Source organism: Gouania willdenowi, chromosome 1, assembly GCF_900634775.1.
Source record: "Gouania willdenowi chromosome 1, fGouWil2.1, whole genome shotgun sequence".
Taxonomy (NCBI): Eukaryota; Metazoa; Chordata; class Actinopteri; order Blenniiformes; family Gobiesocidae; genus Gouania; species Gouania willdenowi.
In genome coordinates this window covers 9652153-9675128 of record NC_041044.1, presented here as the reverse complement: position 1 = coordinate 9675128, position 22976 = coordinate 9652153, and the positions used below count along the sequence as shown (strand labels likewise).

Sequence of the window (22976 nt, the reverse complement as noted above, 5' to 3'; positions counted from 1 at the left end):
CCATGCTCAAATCTTTTTGAACCGATGATGACGACCTAGAATTAAACAAAAGTATCATTTTCCCTCCTGTGACCTTATTAAGGATGTGAAACTCTAAGCTGAACCTGAGATTTAGAGCCATCATTGTACTCACGCAGGATCTTGGGAGTGGTCTTATGGTCTTTGTCTGAGAACAAATGATATAAGGTCTCTATCAATACTAGTGGCTCTACATTGTCATCATTGCATCATTGTACCACTAACATTCTCAGAGTTAGAAAGCACAGTTGGAGTTAACATGAGGGGAACTTTGGTGTTCCTTTTAGCAGTGTTTGGATGCTGTTGTACAGTTAAATGTGGAATTGTGTCCAAATGTGAACTGTGGAGCCTGATGTCGAAGGAGGCCGAGCAAGCTGGGATGACTGAGAACTTTGTAGCTAAGAGTAAGTTACCAAATCCCTGGAAACCTTTCAAAACCTGTTACTGTCAAAGTTGCTTTTTCTTCTGTTTCTTTTCACATTTTATAGGAAATTGTATCAGATTGAATGCAATATTTTTGAAGTCTAAATTGAATCGCATTTGACTAATTAAATATTGGTGGCATGTAATGCATGACTACATCAATCTCAAATGTACAGGAAAATTGCATAGAGGTAGGATAAATGTAAATAATTAGCTATACAAAATAATATTATAATATATTATTATTGTCTCATATTGCTAACATTCAGGTAGCTGTGCAGTCGGAAAGTGAGGGAAATCATCTTTGACGAGTAACAATATTAATTCTATAGTAAATTTCAAAGTTTCATCAAAAAGGTGATCCAAATGTTTTAATTACGGTACACAGTAACTTGAATATAATTAGAGATGAGATGGTCAGTATTTCTTAGTTATTTTAAACCAGCCTTTACACCAGTATGGTGTTAGTAAATAAATTAGGGATATGTACCTTCAGACTAGTGATCTCTTTAGCGAGAAAAGCTGAACTGTGATTCCAGACTTGGACTCCAATAAATAAAAAATGCATGCTTTTGGACGGGTGTAAGAAAAAAGCAAATTGTCCACAGAAAATGTAAATGCTCCTTCACCAAAGACGTGATATGTCCTCTTAGATTTTAACACATGAAATTGATTATTTATTAGGGCTGCACAATTAATCAAATTTTAATCGTTATCACCATTTTGATTGCCACGATTAAACAAACCTGATCTATAATATTTACATTTATAATAGAGGCTCTGCACTCTGTAATACTGTATTCATTTAGTTGGTCTTTGGTACATTGGGTTAATATCTTTAATTATTTCACTATAATTCTTATTTAAAGCTTCAATGTGCACTGTAAATTCTACACGTCGTTTGTTTAAAAGTAGTGTGGTTTTTGTTTTGTTTTTTGTTTTTTGTTTTTTTTTACCAAAAATGATTAATAATTGTGATATAATTGTGATAACAATAATGATCAAAAAATTGTGATTTTCATTTTGGCCATAATGGTGCAACCCTTTTATTTATAATAATTGCACTATATTGTACAGCGGTGATATTGAACAACAACCACAAAATACATTGTGCATGTTTGCACCAAATTAAACTTGTTAACTTTAACTTTACAAAAAGTTATCTTGCAAAACCCCAAAAGAGGAAGGATTCCACAGTTTGATCGTTTGTATGGAGATACCTTTTCGTGCTCGAGCAGCAGTCTTTGGCAGAAGTAAAATTTAGGTTTTATTTAATTGATTTAATCTATTTAATTAGAAAATAAAATAGAAAATTTGACTAATTTACAACAAATTGACAAGATTATGTAATAATGCAGATTACTGTTATACCATATGAGATATCAATAATTGATGTTATTGTATTGCACTTCATGTCATCTGATCTCAATGTGCCACACTTACAGTCAGGATAACAAAAGGCCAAAAATTATTAAAAAATCATAAAAGGTTTACATGTTTAAATGAGATAAGGATATTTTATGTAAGTATAGTTAAAATTACTCTAATATTTGCTCTCATTTAATAACAGACATTTAACTGACAGGAAGTAAATCAACAGGAATTACAATTCAATCATTTATTGGACCGCTTGATCCTGTTCAGGGTCGCAGGGGTCTGCTGTGCTTAAGTCTTTCTCAAGCTCATAAGGGGCGCTAGGTGGGGCCTGGGTACACCCTGGACAGGGCACCAGTCTAGGGCAAACATAGATGGACAGTCAGTCAATCGCTCGCACTCCCATTCACTCCAGGAATTACAATTCCATAACAAAAAACAAGATAGTCATCTTCACAGCTGTTGGCTGAGAGCATCCCCTGACCTCAACATGTTCAGGGACCAATGGCCAACCACCAAGAGCAAGAAGCAAGGCTCCTTGAGCCTCAATGTTCTGATTTCTTCACATTTTTCTCAGACATTGTTTCGCTCCTGTTTTTCTTTGGCATGGGACAGTCCTTTGACACAGTGGGAAGATTGCATCTAATCTGGTCTTTTCAACTCACAACCTTGAAGCTACCAGTGTCCCAGAACATTGAGATAAGATAGACAAACACACAGCTCTCATACTTTCAAAACCTGTTGTGATTTTTTTAACTTAGGCTGTCAATCATATCTATTCACACTGTTTATGTTCTTGTTGATTAAAACTGTGCACAAAAGTTCTGATGTAGGATTATTGATTAATAAGTTTTTTGAATAATTGTGTTATACTGGTATGGTTTGGTCATTACATGTGGTTGGTTTCTCAAAGGTGTGTTTTGGTAATTATTTATATCCAACCTGGCTAAGTAGGATGACTGAACCCAAGGCTTTACCTGCCTATGTTTCCTTGGGCAAGACACTAAACTAAATCCTAAGTTGCTCCAGATGGTCGACCAGAATACAAAAATTGCAATAACATTTATCAATGTCCATCTGTGTCAATAATAGTTATTTTATCTTTCACTTAATACTAACTTGTTACAAATGTTTGACAAGGTAAAACATATTTAATGACACAATCTGTTAGAATAGACCATCTTCTACACTGATAATATAAAGAAGTTGTCAAAATATAACAGGTTTTGTACTAAATGAAGCTAATAAGATGGGTCAGCCACCACAGCTGCTGAAAAATTTGAAAAGATGATCCAACAAATATTTATGATCAATCTCTTCCCCCTGACATCATAACTGACATTTCCTAGTACTGTTGTTAATCCCCCAGGGAGTATTTGCTCAGGTTACACAGATTACTTCATTATTCATTTCTAAAAGGTTGATATGTTTATATGATATCTTTTAAAATACTGAAACTTTAATATTGAAATCAAATTTCCTTTTGTTAAGCATCTATTCAGGCAGTTTTTCTTTATTTCCCAAGGGATCACCATAGAAAGACATTGTAAGCCACATCCAACCAGAAAAAGAGGTTTTGTGTTCTTCACATGTTTTTCTTTAAAGAGGCCATCTACAAGGGGCTGTGTATCATTTTTCCTTTGTATGAAAAACTTCAACAGCAGCTGAGAAATCAGACTCTCCATTACTTAAGGCTCAAACATACTCTAGCAAACATCCGCAGAGCGGACTCCGTGCGGAGTCTGCCAGGCCAATTAAAGGGAGTTAGAAGTCATTTAAATAACCCCTATAAAACTGTATAAAGCTTTTCTGACTGGACTGGTGTCCTTTTCAGGGGGTAACCTGCCTCACACCTAAGGCCCCGTTTAGTATGAGCTAGTGTAAGATAGACTCCAGAAAACATTATTTGAAATTGTAATGGGATCACTTTTCTCCCTCTATCAGTTGTTTGTCATGCAGAGCTAGTATCGGATTTTAACACCAATGCGGTGAAGGAACTGGTTTGTGAGACGAACCCTCAAGAACAAACGGATCCACAGCAGCCTTCTCCCCAGCCCCACCTTCAACACAGCTGTGAGGACAGCGAGGAGATGGGGACACTCTATGGCCTTTTCCAGCTCAGCAGTAAACTCACCTGCAGTGATGGAACTAATCCATCACCAAACATCTGTAACATTGACTGCGAAGGTGAGTGGCTATTTCAAGTTTATTTACTAATGATAGTCTTTGTTTGGGGAAAATTTACAACTGAAAATATTCTCTTAATCACCACCAAGGAGGTAATAATGTGATCATGAGTTTCATCTGGATCGTATCCGGGTTGCGCATTTCATCGCTATTTTTTGAAATAATGGGGGTGCCCATAAATTTTGACTGTATATTAATAGGGATAGATCATGTGAATGATCAGGATCACTGATCCAGATAACTGCAAATATTTGGCAAAGAGGAGATTTGGTGCTTGGCGGTGTTTTGCGCTCGCTCTCAGTGCTGTTTTTATATAGCTCTTGCTCTGTTATGCTTTCTACAATCATGCTTAAGAGGTCCAGTATTATGCTATTTTTCACCCATCTCCATTTGTTCTAAGATCCCCAAAAACATAGTATTTGAGGTTTATTTTCCAAAACTCGCCTGTTTTCCAGAGTTTTAGCCATCTGAAAAGTTACTTTAATGACGCTTCTAAAAACAGGCTGTTTTGAGGCCTTCATGCATATGCATAAGTGGGCGTGTCTGTAGACTTGATGCCTCGCTCTGAGAGGGTGAATACCCTCGCAATTTTCTTTTGCTATCCACACACTGTTGTTATTGTTTTCAGCCAAAAAACTGCGCATTACAGTAAAACACATGGCTATTCAAGTGGCTATTGTGATTGTGAGTCCGACAAAAACACTGCTCCACAGTGTGTGTTTATCACAGCAGCAGCAGAATCAGTAATCTTTTTTAAACACTCACCAGAGCTGCTCCGTTGCTTTCTCAGGGTGCTTTCACAGATGCCTCTTTGCTCCGCACCACGCTTCACTTACTCGGATACTCCGGTCTTTTTGTGATATGTGAAAGGTCACTGAAACTCTGGTGCGGAGCAAACAAGCGAACTCTGGTCCTCTGAAAAATATAGGTCTTGGTTCGACTCAAGCGAAACATGGTGCGGTCTTTAACCATGTGAGAAAGCAACCAGGAGCAAATGTAGGGCTTTACATTGAAGCGCAATTGTAACGGAGCAACTCCATCAGTGACAGCACAGCAGCCGCTGTGCCGCTGCGTGCCTCCCGTCACGGAAACAGACACGAGCACACGTTCACAACCCAGTGCTCCAGCAACAACACACACAAATATCCATCCATCCATCCATCCATCCATCCATCCGTTCGTCCATCCATCAATCCATTTTCAGAGTCGCCATTGTCAGCACAAAAAAAAACGTCACATTTCCTCACCCCCTTCCGCATTATTCCTACATCATTCATTTATTTCACTCATCTCTGTTTTCCCAAACTGTTCACATGATCAGCGATGGCTGCACACTTGACTGCTCTGTTTTATTGTGTATATATTCTCATATCTTCACTTATAATGCATCCTTACCGGTGATATGACGGCTCTGAGCGCTGACAGATGGAGACGGAGCGGAGTCTTCTCTGTGTTTATGTAGCGCATTAGCGTAGGTTGTGGCATTGTGTGATTATAGGTGAGTTTCAATTAATTACTTTTCTACGTGGATTGTTTTAGGATTTCTTTTGGAAAACATAGGAAGAGAAACCACATCGTCACGCCATTGGAAGTTGAAGGATTCTTTTTTTTTTATTCTGTCCAATCGGAGACCAACCGTTTCGCCTGCGTGACGTAGTTCAGAAAGTTTGGTGCGCTTGGCAAATAGAATGTGTGAAAGCGGACCGGAGCAAATTAAAATGAAAAAATGCATATTCACCGCCTGAACCTCACAGTCCACCGGACTATATGTGTGAAAGCAACCTCAGGGAGGGGTTAAATGCAGAGTACACATTTTGTGTATGTAGCGTTACATATAGGACAATAAAGTATAATGATTATTCTATATTAAACCGCAGTTTTTGTTTTACCTGTGAGGTACTTTGAGAGAGAGGAGCTCACATTCTTATGTAGGGTAGGAGGAGCCAGGATTGCCAGGAGGAGGAGCTTCCGTGATGCGACGTCACAACACGAGAAAAATCCAACTCGCCCGTTCGGAGCTGACTTTTTAAAAAATGTGGAATAACAAGAGAGGGAGGAAACAGAACTTTTTCAACTTTGGCCCTCTGAATGAGGCTAAAGCACTGTATATCACTCTAGCAAAACCATTATAAAGTGATTTTTTCATGATACTGCCCCTTTAATAAATGTTGGTCTAACATGCTTTGAGTGTTTCTTTCAGATTTGCTCGATAACAACATAGATGATGACTTTCAATGTCTGCTGACATTCTTCAGACATCTTGTGTAAGTTCAAACTTTTATTTGAAGTGAAGTTGATTTGTCTAACACCACACAGCGATACCATGTCAAATTAAAAAGAACATTAGTTTGAAAAATAGAAAGACAAAATGTAAGTGACAACAAACCCATAGCAGCATACACTGAATCATTTGTGACAGAATCACTTGAGACCTAGACTCACAAACTATAGTTGTTCGTTTAACCATTGTTGTTTTGGTTGCCTTCTTGGAAGGCAAGAAGGGAGAGTTAGAGTACCCCTAACCCCTAATTTAGGGGCAACAGGATGTTTTGGCTGACCACGGTCAGCATGTACTTGTTTGGAAATTGGCCAACTTGTTTGCGGAGCGGCTGTATTTCAATACATCTGAACACTAAAGCGGAGCACGAAGTGAAAACAATGAAAAGTACACTCAAGTGAGATTTATGTTTCTGTGTAACGGTGACACTGTAGCTACATGTAGCCCTCTGTGTCGACACGAAATCCAACACCACAGCCTGACGCGTGGCTCCAAAAAATATAAACTACTCATGAGCAGCATAAATTTGGCTTTAGAGTTTGTCAGCACATGTTTCACAGAGATCCTCTGCACTTCATCGCAACTGCACTTAGTCCATTTTATAAAGATGAGTACTTGGATGTGGGATTAAAGTAGTGTGCAGGTGCAATAATGCACGCCATAATGGGCACCCTCTTGGAGACAGAGAAGCACGCTGTGTGCAGGAGATGGACAGCAGAGCTAACACTGTTAAGACCAGACTTCACTGTGATAAAGCAGAGAAGCTGCTCTTCATCAATAACTTTATTAATACACTCTGGGGCGGATTCACAAAGATCTGAAATAAGGGGTGGTAAACCAGTTGCATCTATAAATCCTTTAGTGACGCGAGGAATTCACTAAGATTGCAGCAATAATCAGTGCACATGCAGAAGTGGTGGAGACCGCTCTATTTAAATGAGCGTTTCGCTCATTCAAAGTGGAGACGTGAGTGCACAGAAGCACACAATGAAATTTAAGGAAGTTAAATTGGAAACAGATGGACTTCTCTGTCTGCTGCACAATCATTTAATAATGTAGAAAACTAAATAAACAAATACAATTTTTAAAACAAAAAACAACAATTTAACTAAAACCTAATAATATTTCCCCCCCTAATTTAATGTGGCTGCTTCGTCAGGTCCTGTAACTTTGCTCTGATCAATCCACGAAAAATAGGCAGGTTTGGACAGAAACCCTCCTATTGATCTGTTGACGCTATTGATCTGAGTTATTGCAGCAACACAGTCTGTAAATCAGTCTGCACCATTTGAAGATGATCTACTGACCATCATCCAGCAGGTCTGACCTCCTGAGTAGCGCTGTATAACCACACCTTCGTATGTAAACATTGTGCCATCACTGCTTAAATTACGCATCTGATCAGCTGATTCTGGCCTGATGCTCCTTCCATCAATGCAATACCAGAGTTTGACAGTCAAAACATTACTGAAGCGGTGTGTCTATAGTGCGCACAGCATCCTCTTTCCACTGCAGTGTCACAGACTACTTAACATATTCATAAGAGGGAAACGCGGTAAATGGGCTGAGGGCGCATTGCGACGTGCAGCAGCCCCGCACTCCTGATTCCCTGGGGTTTGTACGGCTTATCAACGTGTGGAGTAACGTTTTGTATGGGGTGCCAAGTGTAAAAATTTTGTATAAAAGTTGTAGCTAACACATTTTCATTACTTATCTCACTTTTCTCATATTTAGCACAGTTTCTTACATTTAACACAACATTTAACCACATATATAGAGGTAAAAAAAAAAGCATTAAATCGAAATATTTAAATCTAATTCTAAATGGTATATGTTACAAATAATATTTAAATTTAGATTTAAACATTAAGATTTAGATTTAACATTTAGATATAAGATTTAGCATTTAGATATGATATGTAACATTTAGATTTAGATTAAATATTTAGACTTAGAATTAACATTTAGATATAACATATAACATTTAGATTTAAAATTTAGATTTATATTAAATATTTAGATATAGATTTAACATTTAGATATAACATATACCATTTAGATTTAGATATTTAGATTTAATGCTTTTTTTTAACCTCTATATATGTGGTTAAATGTTGTGTTAAATGTAGGAAAATGAGAAAAGTGAGATAAATAAAGAAAATGTGTTAGCTATAACTTTTACACTAAATTTTTTATACTTGGCACCCCATAGTTTTGCACATGTTTTAATACCCCTAAACCTTTAGTGAATCCGCCCCTTTGTGTCTCTATGGGTGAACACATTTAATTTGACTCTCTTTCAGCAGCCAAGGCCTATACAATATTATTTAATCTCTACATTAGTCGTGTCAATTAAACAATTTATTTAGTATTTTATTTTGTGCATTGTTGGACAGTCAGTGCTGAATAAATATGTTAGGACACATTCATAACCATAAATACAATGGTACTAATAAGTGGCATGAAAATTTCTTTCGGTGTTTCAGTTTTCTACCTTGGTTTTCTCATTTTCAGCCAAGAATTTCCATTTCCATTTATGTAAAAGTGCTTTACATATCAGCTCATTCACCTAATCAATCACATTCACACACCAGTGGGACAGGACTGCCATGCAAGGCGCTAGTCGACCACTTAGGGTTCAGTGTCGTGCCCAAGTACACTTCGACACATAGTCAGGTCCCGGGATCGAACCCCCAACCTCTCGCTCAGAAGACGACCCTCTACCACCTGAGCCACGGTCGTATGCAGTAGGGCTTATAGTGCAGCTTGACTTCATGTGTTCTGCAGTTGGTCCAAGTACGCTATCTAGTGGTCCAAGAGTGCACAGATTATCAAGGTTTAATACGATTTTAAACTACCAATAAAACAAACGTAATTTAATGTGAATTGCACTTTTGTATAAGTTTTTCAACTCGATTTAGGACTTCTTTTTTTTTTGACATTAAAGAGTGCATTGAAGTATCACCCCAAGCAGGTCTTGCCAAAACAATGTGAAGTTGCATATTAGAGTTTTGACACTAAATGATATGCAAATAATGCAAGTCAATAGCACAACAATTAAGGTTGGTTGCACAGCTTAACAGTGTGAAGTCTAGTTTTGTTGGCAAAAAAGATCAAGTGCAACATATTTAGTGTGGTAGACTACAAAACCATTGGACCCATTCTTCCCATTATGATGACATTCAAAGATACTCAAATACTGATGTGGGTAAAGAACTTATTCTATGGCTGTTTAGTGAAGTTGTGAAGTCACCATGTTATTTATTTTTAAAAAAAATGTGTTCATTGTTGGTTAGTAGTAGTAATTATTCATTAATTTACAGACATGATATACATTACAACTCAATATACAAAGTGATTCATTTGAACTGAAAAACAGACAAATGACTGTAAAAAACTAGAGGTTTTTGTAGTTTGTTTTTAAAGAAGAAAAATGTTTCATTAATGTGATTATGACTGACTTCATTTGCTGCTTCTTCTTCTTTCTTTCTTTCTTTCTTTCTTTCTTTCTTTTTTTTTTACCTACTTTTTACTCTTATTAAACAGTAAAAATGCCTTTGGAACAGCCGACTCAAAAGGATTACAAAAAATGTGAGTATTCTGCTTATATACCTGTTTTAAAATGTATATTTTTAAATATTATAATCAGAGCTAAATAGGGAATAAGGGAGATTATTATCATTAGGATGAGCAATGTGGGGAAGGTGGTTTAAAATTAGAACTTCTTTGTATGTTACAGCAAATATATCTGTCAAATTGTTAAATTATATCCTACTTCAACAAAATGTGTTTCTACATTTGGTATGAAGAGCTGAGAAGAGGCTGAAGAAAACATTTTTAAAATGTGAAACTTTTCACATATTATAAAAGAACTGAAAAGAAAATACCAACGAATGCACAATGAATCACCATCACATTACCATGTAGAATTATTGAAGTCACATGTAAAACCCTTGTTGTTGTCTTCATTAATGAGTGACTGCTGTTTCTTTGCAGGTTTCAATTCATCATGCAGGAAGAGTGCAGGAACGTGGAGTACTCTGAGTACTTCGCTGAATGTTTGAGAAATGATTAATTTTCTCCATTACATTTTATTAAAACTTTTATTTTACATTTCCAGCCACATCAATAGCTAGATAAATAAATTACCTATTGATGTAAAAAGCAAGATTAGGATAATTATGATAATTATAATTTGACAGTAGGTCAGCGCCTGACAAAATTGGATAAGGAGATTTAACTAAATGTGCTGGAAGTCAAAGTCAGTAAAAAATGTTTAAATATAGAGCCTATCTGGCTCAATAAGTAGATGAAAGGGGAAATATGCAGTAGTTCTTTATAATAATATGAGCTTACTTATATTGTAGTATAGCATTGAGCAGAAAGACAGAAAGAAGAGCCATATTGGCCAAGGCCAAGCAATTTAATACCACACTATTTGATGGGTGTGGGTGAAAACTAGTAATACTAAGTGAACTAATTGGGTGTCAACAGTATGTAGCAAAATTGGGGGTGTGGTCAGGGGCACTGAAATCCCACCTCTTTCAACTCACCAACTCCCTCTGATCATTAACTAATCCATTATTTCTGGCCACCTTATTTTTTTTTATTATTATAAATCGGATGTATTTAGTGTATGTGTTTACCTCGTATTATCGATATTTGCATGATAATCTCAAAATAAAATGTATTATCATTATTACAGCCCCCTCAGGAACTGACAGGAACACCTCAGGTACAGCACCTGGTGACTGACAGGTTAAGTTACTGTGTTGAATAACGCTATTGAAATGAATACGTATGCAGAGAGGTCTGCCAAAAGTTCTGTCTCTGGACACAAAAGTGGTAAAATGCAACAAATAAAAGCAACTCTTCTCTTCTGTCCACCTGCTCAGTCTTTATTATTTTCTATTCACAGACACACTCAGCTCAAATTATCTTTAGTCAGGATATGAGATACACAGAGTGCATGTCTCATTAACCACACCCATGGGTGAGGTGTTTCAGATACAAAGCACCATTACATGCCAGCATAAAATGTGGTTGCACCACATCAGGAAGTCTCAGTAAGTTGAAGTTAAGTTTAGGGTGTCATAATAACAGTGAAAGGACAGCAAAATATAAAAAACTTTCAAAACATAGAGATAGAGAGCCACTTCAGAATTGGTGGTATACTAACAGCTGACTTATCCATCCATCCATCTTCCATTTATCCGAATCGGGTCGTGGGGGTAGCATCCTTAGCAAGGAAGCCCAGACTTCCGTCACCCTGGCCGCTTCTTCCAGCTCTTCCCGGGGAATCCCAAGGCGTTCCCAGACCAGTTCTCCAGCATGTTCTGGGTTTTCCTCTAGGTCTCCTTCTGGAGGGACATGCCCTGAACACCTCACCAGGGAGGTGTCTGGGGGAATTCTAATTAGGTGACCTAGCCACCTCATCTGGCTCATCTCAATGCAGAGGAGCAGTAGCTCTACTCTAAACCCCTGCCTTATGACTGAGCTTCTCACCCTATCTCTGAGGGAAATGTGGCCGCTTGTACCCACAATCTGCTGACATAGTAAAGTGGAAAAACCACTTTGTTTGATCAAATGTGCCTCATGTCTCTGAGGTAACACGATAAGGAGATGATTTCATTAAACTTGTGTTTAAATACAGAATACTTGTGATGCTGTTGGATATCAGTCATCAAATGATCCACAACACCAACATAACGTTTATGGAGTCAAATGAGGAAAAATTAATTATGTCCTGTCCATGGATAAAAACAAGCACAATATCACTCACACTGTATGCATGCAAACTAGGGGTGTGTACTGCGTGGCATCTGGCGATACGATTCGTATCTCAATACATAGGTCACAATACAATACGATATATCCCGATATTAAAGTATAAGTCGATTATTGCAATTTCTTTTTAATATATGACGTGAGAAACAACTAATCTCTAAATATGTACACCTTCATGAGGACATTATGTATGAAAAATATTTTTTTGGTATATTCTACACTCAAAACATTGGCTTTAACATGCCATGTGCCAACAACTTGAAAAAAAAAACATACATTATTACTTTTAAACCAACTTTGACTTTAGTGCAACATGACTTTAGTGCAACTTAACTGAGGTATATGCCGAGAACAACAAATAAAAGATTTGAGATTTTGTTGAAAAAACACAAGCTGGTCAACGTGCCCAGGTTTCAGCACACTTCTTTGTGCAGTTACAATGTCTCCTGCAGTGGAAAAGACTTTCCTGGTTAAATAAAGGTTTACAAAAAAAATCAATATGGATTTATTTAGAATCGATCCGAGAATCACGGGACGTAATACTACGATATATCACCGAATCAATTTTTTTCAACACCCCTAATTCAATTCATTGAAAAATAGTTCCCAGTGTGAATGTGTTTAAATTCTCTCATGTTAGTAAAACTTTTTTCTCGATCAAAACTTGTTCAGGGACCATTGGTGTGACGATTCTGCCTGGCCAATATAGTGGCTTTGTTGTTGAGCCCAGAAACAAAGCTAAGCAAAAACAAGATTAATCAAAGCATGACTGCTTTGATTTGTGAACTGGGGCCTTTTTATAAGCAAAATCTGGGAAATCTGACAATGTGGACCATTTTTATTTAAAAATTAGATCAGGGATGTTAAGCTATATTTTAGTTCGGGGCCACATACACCTCAACTTGATGTCAAATTGATGAGACCGGTAAATGTGTAGTGTTTTTGCCCGTGCTTTGCCACTCCCACATGTATGAATGTATACACATCACTTGCTGTTTTCTAGGAACTGTAAAGCATTCCATTGGAGCTAAACTAATTATTTATTTCCTGATTAATGTTTTTACACAAATCAAAGAAAGGTCCCATGGTTTCTTGCTGTAAAGCGCTGACAACTACACAACCATGCATTGATTAATCACTTGTACATACTACAGTAATATTTGTAATTTAATAATTTGAAGATTAACAGGACTTTTATATAACATGTTTGAAGCAGGAGTGCCAATAACTCTCTTGTAAAATAACTCTACCTGTGCAAGCTGTATAGTTAACACACTTTCTCACTCATCCAGATGAATGATCCACCACAGCACATGAATTAGGCTGACAAAAGTCATCTAATACCAAATCTCTATGAATTAGCTGACCATATAGCTTTCATTCTCAAGATTTCAACCATCCACCCTGATGATAATGAAGGTGGTAAAAAGAGCAACTTCATTCATCACCACACCAACTTTGGAAAAAACATGGATAAATGGATTATTGTTAATATCTTTGTAACATTTAGTTGACAATGCATGGGTGACTGCTATCAGAGGTCTGAGTGCTTTCCAGTTTCACATTCAACTTAAGTTCATACCTTTTTTGAAACCCTTGGTTGTTTTTAGCAGCTAAACTTTGTCACCATGAATGTAAATCTCTGGGTTTTTTTAAGCTGCCATTGAACTGTTTGTTTTTCAAATGTTAATTTTGCCAGAAATGCTGCTAATGTGGGTGAGGCTCAACCACAGTAACCTAAATACACTCTAAGAGAATGACAAGGAGCTAAACAAGACTAAAATATCTCCTGAGTTGACAAAATATGATCACAATGTTATAGAAAAAAGAAAAAATAATGAATTTATGTCTTTTTCTTTGAATTTGTATCACACATACTGCCCATTAGCTTTAAGCTCTGGACACAGCTTTGCCTCCAGGTCTTCAATCTTTATTGACTCCACATCTTTGGAGCTGGACAGGCTGGCAGCCCTGGTGATCTTGGTGAGTGTTTCCTCAAAAGGTGGTGGCAGGTAGACCATGACAAAAACGCCATCAGATCCATCAGAGCTGGTGCTTGTGTGGCGTTCTGCATTCTTGGTCAGCGAGGACAGAAACTCAGCGCTGCTTGCTGCATCCTGCAGATCCAGAGCAATGATGTTGGCCAAGGTAAGCTTCCTGTGGGACCAGCGGCAGTAGACCAGGGAAGCCAGCAGAGCCAGTAAGAGGACCGAGACAACTGGGAGAATGATGTAAACAACCAGCTCTGAATTCTCCTCTGCCAATTCCAGTTCATTCCACTGTTGGCCCTGTGGATTAGTAAGACAGGTTTGATATAAAAAACTTTGTCCTGATTGAGTGGTAGGAAATTATATTATCATGTTCAAAGCATAATAAAAAATATATACTATATAATATATTGTCCATCATTTCACATTGCACCAGTGTGGACCAAATAGAGCTAATTTAGTGTTTGTATTTGTCATTAGCTAAATATTACCTCTGAGATACAGTTGCAAGAAAATAAACCCTTTGGAACTACCTGAACTTCTCTATGAATTGGTCATGAAAAATTAATTTTCATCAGTCACAACAAAAGTCAAACACTGCATTCTTGAACGAATATCTCGCAAATTAAGATATCATGTTTTATTCTAACACAACATGTAAACTTTCACAGTACAGGTTGATATACAGTAAGAACAATATGTAAACCCCTAGCCCAGCTACTTCTCCAAGAGCTAATGGGAGTCAGGAGTCAACCAATCTGGAGTCCAATCAATGTGACAAGATTGAAAATGTTGGTCTGACCTGTCATGCCCATTAAAAACACAGTTTTGAGTTTGCATTCCTGAAGAAGCTTTGCTTGGTATCAACCATGCCTCACACAAAAGAGCTTCCAGAAGACCTACGGTTTACAATTTTTGACTTACATGAAGGTGGCAAAGGTCACGAAAGTAACTCTAAAAGCCTTTTTGTTCATCAGTCTGAAGCAAGACAGACAGTTTATAAATGGTCACAGTTCAGCACTGTTGGTGCTCTCCGTGAGTGGCCGTTCTGTAAAAACATGACTGCAAGATGAGGTGAAGAAGAATCTGAGAGTATCAGCTAAAGATTTACTGGTACGTGCTAACATCTCTGCTGACAAATCTCAGTCAACTACAACTTTAAACAACAATGCACTTCATGGAAGGATGTCACAAAGGAAGCTACTGGTTATTATCTTTCATTAAGTTGTTAATATTGTGATTTTTAATTACATTATTAAGATACAAGTGACGTTTGTTTTGAAAACAAGGATCAAATGACCTTTTGTTGCAGTTTAACATAGGCTACTTCAGTGGCATTCTGTTTTATTCTTATTATTATGCTATCAAGGTTAAAATAAAATCCTGTAGTTCAAACTTTATGCTACCTGTATCCATCCATCCATCCATCTGGTCCTTTGTTATTGACATCACATGAGTATTTGATTGGATTTGTGGAATTGTAATCTTAATTACGTAATTGTAAGTGAGCATTCGGAGACAGATTTATTTTGGGTTTCCCTTGCCACTGTGAACATTAGATTAATGCTAGCAAAACAGAGTGCTGTTAGAAATGCATGCTTGTGTTAGAAGGGTGATCATGGTCCCCTCCAGCTGTGAGAGAGCAACATGTGGCACTGCAGCTTACATCTGCTTACAGCGTCCCCAATTCCCCCCTGTGCTCCTCTGAGGGCATAATCTCTCTGTTTTTAGTGGCTTTCCATAATATCTGCTGAATTGGTGTAAAGCTTGACAAACAAAAACACCTGTTTATTTTAACGCAGTGTGATTTTTGTCAGTGGGCTGAGACCGTTTTGTAATATTATGTTATTATATTAGCTCATCAGCAATGGTCTAGAATTTTTGGAAAGTATGATGCTCTGTTGTACTAAGAAAATAACAGATTTAAGAATTTGAGAATACAGATCATTGGAAATACTTCATAATAATAATAATAATAATAATAATAATAATGGCTTAAAGCACATCACAGAACCCATCATTGATTTACACTAGTCATACAGGTGGTGGTAAGCTACATTGTAGCTGCTCTGAGACACACTGACAGAAGCGTGGCTCGCCTCCATTCATGCTTAATTCATACCCATTCATATGAGGCAACATGGTGTAGTGTATTGATGTACTTAACATTTTGATATTAAAAGGTTTATACTCTTTTGAACTAAGGTTAACAGTTTCAACACATGTACTGTATGTCCTCACAGCAAACTTGAGAGTCCTTCTTTCTTGTGTAAAGTGTATCATGATATTTTCACAGAATGAGGCCCAGTGTGCTATATCAATAATGGCTGTAGTAATATCCTTACGTTTCTAGAACACATGTCTTCTGTGCCATCTGTTTTACATTCTGGTTCACATTTAAGCCTGAGGGGCACCAGTCATAGAGGGCCCCCGTCATCAAATTATTGATAGGTTGTGAACCATTAATCTCCGATATATGAGCTAATGTTAAAAAAGAAAAGCAGATGTCAGGTGACATATCACTGAAGTATATAGACACCTGCTGCTTGGAGGAGCTTCAGAGCTGCTTTCGACCTTGCACTCTCCAGACAGCCATGGTGTGATCTGACTTTTTCATCACGTAATAATAAATGTTGCATTTATATCATGAAGATGTCAGCGGAGAATTCTTCAACCCCTTCACATCAACATTTAGATAAAGGGAAATCCACAACAATGGGTAATGTGCCTTGCCCAAGAACACAACAACAATGACTAGGTTAGAGCGGGATACAAACTGCCAACCCTTTGGTTATTGGACAACCCAATCTACCATTGAGCCACGGTCGCCCAATTGGAATTTAAAGAGTAAAATAGTTTTGGAGTTAAAAATCAAAGGTGATTTCATTAAATGGTCATGTGTATTTATCATTAATCTAAACCTTCACTTTTTTAGGAGGTTCACAGGTGGCAGGGGCACCAAAGTGCTCACATACACACTTTTTACCAAGCTGTCAACTCACTCCCATTAACCTAGAGAGCATATATTATGTAGAGAGGATCAAAATTTACTTGGTGAGAACATGTAAAGTTAACTAAACCACATCTGGGATTGTTTATAATTAAAGTTTTAAAAATGCTAATTTCTACTCAAAGAATAGTTTATATTTAAATTTGATATTTCTGCACATTATTTGAAACAGTGATCCAACAGTGGATGCTTTGAACAATTGTTGAATGCACCAAAGTCAACAGTTTGTCACAATAAAGTAACTTCAAGGATAACCACAAAAAGAAATAATCAAATTAAATAAAATGTTAGTTGATTAGGTCATCTAAGGTCTGTTTACAAGATAACTTGAAGTTTTTTTTACTTGTAACAATACAATCATTCTTTAGTGTGTTCAATGTTAAAAATAAATAGCTGCTTCAAACAGAGTGACAAATACACAGCACTCAGTGATATTTTACTGATTGAAAAAACTGATAGTGTAAGTATACAGTAAATGTGTTTTAACCTTTTTCAAATCTGTATCTGATCATTCTGAACTGTGTCACAGTGGATTTACTTTCATCTGACAATAAGGTATGAAACAAAGTATGCTCAACGCGTATCCAGAGCTTACACCCACAAACTCACTCAGATACCTGTAATATAGACGTTTATGATCTGTGGAAGGAAACTAAATTATCAGAAGAAAATACAAGGACAAACAGACCTCACAAACTCCACTGACTTATGCTCACAACCTTTCAGCTGAGAGTGCCTCCCTGTTTTTGAACATCAGTCTTTTAAATACTTGAATTAAATTGCAGTACAGCCTTGTGTGTCCATATTCAAAATTATATGATGTAGCATTTATTGGCTAAAATGTATTTGGCTGTTCCTTTTATGGGTAAGTCATATACCTTGCATCACCAATGCAAGCAAAAAAAATCTATATATCCTTCTTCACTACATCCAACCATTTTAGGGTAATGTACTGAACACATCTCATCTGCACGTGTCCAAAACATCAAATCCCTTGACCTTTTATCCAACTGCTCCACTTTAGCTGTTCCTCTAACATTCTCATTGTATACCCTTTTGTTGAAATGTTATTGTTACAACAACAAAAAAATCTGAAAAATTAAAGGATCAATTCTTGAAGATTGAATTTCCATTACATAAATCTACACACCTGCTGCTCTCGTGTAGAAGGAGGTCCTGTCACCCAGTCATAGGACCCTCTGTCTGCTGGTCCAAACTTCATCCAGCTGCTCTCCAGTAGCACCCTCATGATGATCAGATACTTTTGTCTGGAGGGATGGAGAATTGTCAAAAGAAGTCTGTAAATTTAAGCAGTCAATTGTGAACAACAAGAATATTTTTTTTTTTGCTAATCCAGAGGTTTCACTGAGCAAGCAGAATGCTAGGATGAGATGGCTGGTCATGCATAGGAGGAGGAGCTACCGGCTAAGCAGCTGCTCACATGCACACACATGCCTCAGCAACAGGATTCAGGACATTGATGGGATTTGTGGTCCTGCAGCTGGCCTATATCATTGAGAGAGAAGCCTGTGTATGTACATACATCCTTGTACATGGATGTCGTGTGCCAACAGAGCATGGTGGCAGAAAGAGGAGGGGCTCCACTTTACATCCACCCTCAGACACGTGGAGCACAGTTGGGGGTAAAAAAACAACAAAAACCCATCAAATTCAATTTTACAGAAAGAAATTTCCAAATGAGACCGCACAGGGGTGTATTGTTCTCAGCACTTTACACTGAGAATACATAATATCAAGGGTTGATTCCAATGTGTATATAGATAGATAGATAGATAGATAGATAGATAGATAGATAGATAGATAGATAGATAGATAGATAGATAGATACAGATGCATGAATCATGATTTATTGAGAGTATTAAATAAATGAAATTCAACAATATTACCAGCAACTAACGTTAATTGCTGAGTATCATCCAATGATTTGGCAATGCAAGTACGACACTAACAGGCAGTGTATAATAAAAGGAATTAAGTTTTTTTTTTCTCTGTTACACAACAGCACTGGGTAAGTCTGACATCAACATCTGAATAAATGAGCTGAATATGCATGATAAGTTATTCCCTTTGAGCTATTAAGAGAGTATACCTCAAAGCCTATTTGATTGATAGCTGTATGATTTGAACCCAGCGTGTCAAACCCACTGACCTTAACAAGATATTTGGTAACGAATGCTTTGCATTTTGATCCCACTTACTTTCTCATCCCTCACAGCAGCTCATAATTTTCAGTCTATGTAAGCTTTACACACCTTAATTTGTGTCAGACCAAAATGAGAAAGCGATGTTGGCAACTTCATCAGTCTACCACATTCACAGGTCGTGAAGGCTTTTTCTCAACAGATTTACACAGCATTTACCCACTGTAAGCCCCAAAAAGAAGCCTCCGTCATCAAACAGAAACCACTGCAAATGACCACAATTATTCATTTACATCTTGTTCAATCTTCAATACCTGCTTATCTGGCTCAGGAGTTGGTGAAGCCTTTCCTAGTAGAGTCAGGTGTTAACTACATCATTCATGAAGACTAAAAAAAAGGAATACTGGATTGGTATAAAACATTATCAAGCTGAATATATGAAAACAGTTCGAAGAAGGTTTTGAGATGAATATGCCTACAAATTCTGCAATCTTTATTGACATGTAAATGGTTGCAGGTTGTTCTGGGGCCTATCGCAGGAGAATGAGTGCAAGGCAGGGTGCAATCTGAATGGAATGATTGTCAAATACTGCATGTGCACACATTTAAGGCTATTCATAGTTAACATACATTTTAGTAGGATTTTAGTAGGATTTTTTTAGGCTTTTGTTCAGATGTATTTATTTTTCCTGTTACAGATTTCCAAATCTGTCTTATTCTGAAAGCAATTTTAATAAGGGACTAACATGTCTACATTCCAGATGTTAGCTTCAACATCTGTCTGGGAGGCAGTGCTTTGAGTGAGGGGAGGGGAGTTTGTGGGATTTGTCGCTGCAGGATTACAGGCTGGGCGTGCAGAAGGCAGCTGTAATTATGGCTCACGTGTCCAGCTAAGTGGACAGAAATACGTAGGGTCAGACCTGTCATGACACCACTGCTGGATCCCTGAATAATCCTACCACACCAACTGACACTGCACTTTTTTTTAAACTTTCAGCATCCAACCATCTCTTTTTTTAGTACAGTTATAAAGACACCAGAATCAGACAAAATGCATTTTGATTTGAATGATACAATGAAAAATGTCATAACAATAGAAACACAAGTTGAGCAAACACAGTTCTTCTCCTATAACACGTCACACTCTGGGGTTTGTATGGGGATATTTTACTAATTTTGTTGGATTCTGGATTTATAAGTGAGAAATCATCAGTTGTAGTTGTAGTTGTTTATATAATTTCCGTTAATGTTTTGATCATACCTTAATTTATTTAATTTCTAATCGGTTTGGTTGGGTTTGCCATCTTTGTAGGTTGAAATTTCAGTTGGTCTTATCAGCCGCTCTTGTTTGTGACTGAAAGATTGAGCAGTCTCTCTCCTTCCTTGTGTTTCCACTCAGGTATGCCTCATCTTCTGATGGCCTTCCTCCACAATTTAAAGTAGTGTTTGGACACTGTCAGTTAGATGTTTTCCCTTATCTGGTCAGTCTATGTCCTTATGCTAGTCAGTCTGTAAGTCAGTTAATAAGCTGTCAAAGGTCAAGAGGGATAAACTCACCATTGCTGACAGTGAGCCTGACAGAAATTTAGATTATTTTTCCCGTCGTAGCATTGATTCCTTGAAAGTTTTTTTGCGGAAACGTAGTATCGGTCTCCAAGGCAGAAATGCCGTGTTAGTTGCTAAAGCTAATGCAGCACACAAGCTGAAAACTCTGTTTTTTCCTGGCTTTTCAAACAGTGACCAATCAGCTGATCAGTGCTGTTTCACTTATCAGCCTGTACATCTTGTGCACTTCTTTCAAATTTGTAAATTGATTTAAAATGATAGCTTGATAAAAATAATCATGGACCTGGTTAGCAAATGGTGTACCTCGTAAAGAAACGAACAACAATAAAGGTAAATAGAGGAAATACATAACAAAAACAAGTTAAAAGCATGGGAGGAGGAGTGTCAAAGCAAGGGAGTTCTGTGGCTTTGATGCTGCTTCTCCCATTGGTTTTCAAAAGTGCTCAGATATATGCATCATTCCTGGGAATTCCCCCTGCTGGAGACCCAGGTGGTCGATGTTTTTGTGCACCAGGGGTCACCTGTGTAGAAACAAGAGGACTGCCTGGCTTTGATACTGCTGCTGAGCTGCTCATATCGGTTTTTGAGTCCAAATATATGTAATATTAATAATATAAACACTATTAAAACACTGAGATCTCTGGACTAAAATTACAAATGCTGTTAGACTGACCCACCTTGTTGACGTTTATATCCCTCTCGACCTATGACCCCCCCAGGTCGCGCATGTGTGAAAAGCCTTATTAGTTGGATTTTGTACTTTTTGAGTTTTTGATCCACAATTTAACAGACTTTATCTTTAAATATACTCTGGTCTGCTCTCCTATTTTATCTCCCTATGCATTTTACAGCCTACAACTACAACACATATGACACAATGCTATTAAAGTAGTCGAATACCAATTTATCACAGTCCTAACACAGAAACAAACACAATAACACAAATTCAATTCTTCTTTAGCCAGTTCATCTACAGAGAGTCCAGTGAATCCGTGCACTGTTCAGTCTTTGGTTATTACGTTTAAAAACCAGATCAAAATAACAAATAAACAGTGTGGTTAGTTTGTTTTAATGACTTCAAACCAAAACCAAAAAAGAGAAAAATAAAAAAACAGACAATCCAATTAAATCCATGTACCCTTCATTCTTTAGTTAGTCCATTTTAAAACCAAATCAAAATAACAAATAAATGGTGTGGTTATTTTGTTTTACTGACTGAAAACCAAAACAGAAATACAGAAAAACAAAAAAACAGACAAATACATTGTCTGTCTGTCTGTCTGTCAAATCCAAATCAATCGAAAGACATTGTATAATAGAAAGATAACAGTGTACAACTATGAGCAAAACTTTTAGATGCAAATGCTCTTATAGGTTTGCTGTTCCCTTGTATTACTTAATAATAAAACAATAAGTTTTATGAAACTTAACCTTTTGTTTTACACGGCCCTATCTCATTTAGTTATAAAATGTTATAACTTGTAAATATTTTGCTACATAATCAAAATTTGGCATTGGTCATTTTTACAAACACGTGCTTTCTTCTTTAAAGGTGCAGTCCACAACTCTCAGATCCCTCTCTCCACCTCCCATCACCGCTGCTCTCTTGCCCTGCCTCCAAACTTTCCAAAGTCCCTCCCTCAGAGGAGCTAACAAGCGAACGTTAGTCCGACAGCAACATCGCAGTAATATAACATGCTCTGTTAAAAGCATATTACTGCAGCGCTTCTCTCTCTCTCAATGTGCACAAACCTCAGCATCAGCAGCAACAACACAGTGTCACTTACAGCAACCCACAAGGAGGCTACATGAACAACACATGCAGTACAGAGTTCTAGTTTAACAATTACACATCAAACATAATGTAAATCAAGCAGCAGTAATGACCTTTTAAGCTGAAAAGTCACCAATTCCATCTTCTACTCCTCCAGACCATACACTGTAAAACAGATGGAGATGTACCCAGTGATGTGCCGTGACCACTAGGGTTGGGTAGGCAAGTTGCAAATCGAGACCACCAATGACAATTCCATATGTTTCTGCTGGCAAGTGTTAGTTCAATTCAAATGAACTTTATTTGTAGAAAGCAATTTACTACAAAGCCTTCTCAATGCGCTTATCAAAATATAAAATTCATAATAAGAAAGAAAAAACCCAACAAGATCCACATGAACAAGTATTTA

At 37.3% G+C, this 22976-nt stretch overlaps 1 protein-coding gene and 1 long non-coding RNA gene across 2 annotated transcripts; one reads left to right on the top strand and one right to left on the bottom strand.

Annotated features, from left to right (window-relative positions):
* The first annotated feature begins 154 nt into the window (after positions 1-154).
* On the top strand, positions 155-11162 carry LOC114464924 (lysozyme C-like). Its single transcript, XM_028449598.1, has 5 exons — positions 155-422; positions 3760-4002; positions 6203-6266; positions 9827-9871; positions 10277-11162. The coding sequence occupies exons 1-5, from the start codon at positions 278-280 to the stop codon at positions 10353-10355; spliced, it is 576 nt and encodes a 191-aa protein (XP_028305399.1). The 5' UTR covers positions 155-277; the 3' UTR covers positions 10356-11162.
* Positions 7065-22976, bottom strand: LOC114464932 (uncharacterized). Its single transcript, XR_003674272.1, has 3 exons — positions 22756-22976; positions 21582-21584; positions 7065-7074 (listed from the first exon to the last, which is right to left on the bottom strand). It is a non-coding gene; the product is annotated as an uncharacterized LOC114464932 (long non-coding RNA).

Coding starts and splice junctions, on each gene's coding strand:
- LOC114464924 (XM_028449598.1), top strand. CDS start 278: ATGAGGGGAACTTTGGTGTTCCTTTTAGCAGTGTTTGGATGCTGTTGT. Junction 423..3,759: donor TGAGAACTTTGTAGCTAAGA/GTAAGTTACCAA, acceptor TCCCTCTATCAG/TTGTTTGTCATGCAGAGCTA. Junction 9,872..10,276: donor TCAAAAGGATTACAAAAAAT/GTGAGTATTCTG, acceptor GTTTCTTTGCAG/GTTTCAATTCATCATGCAGG.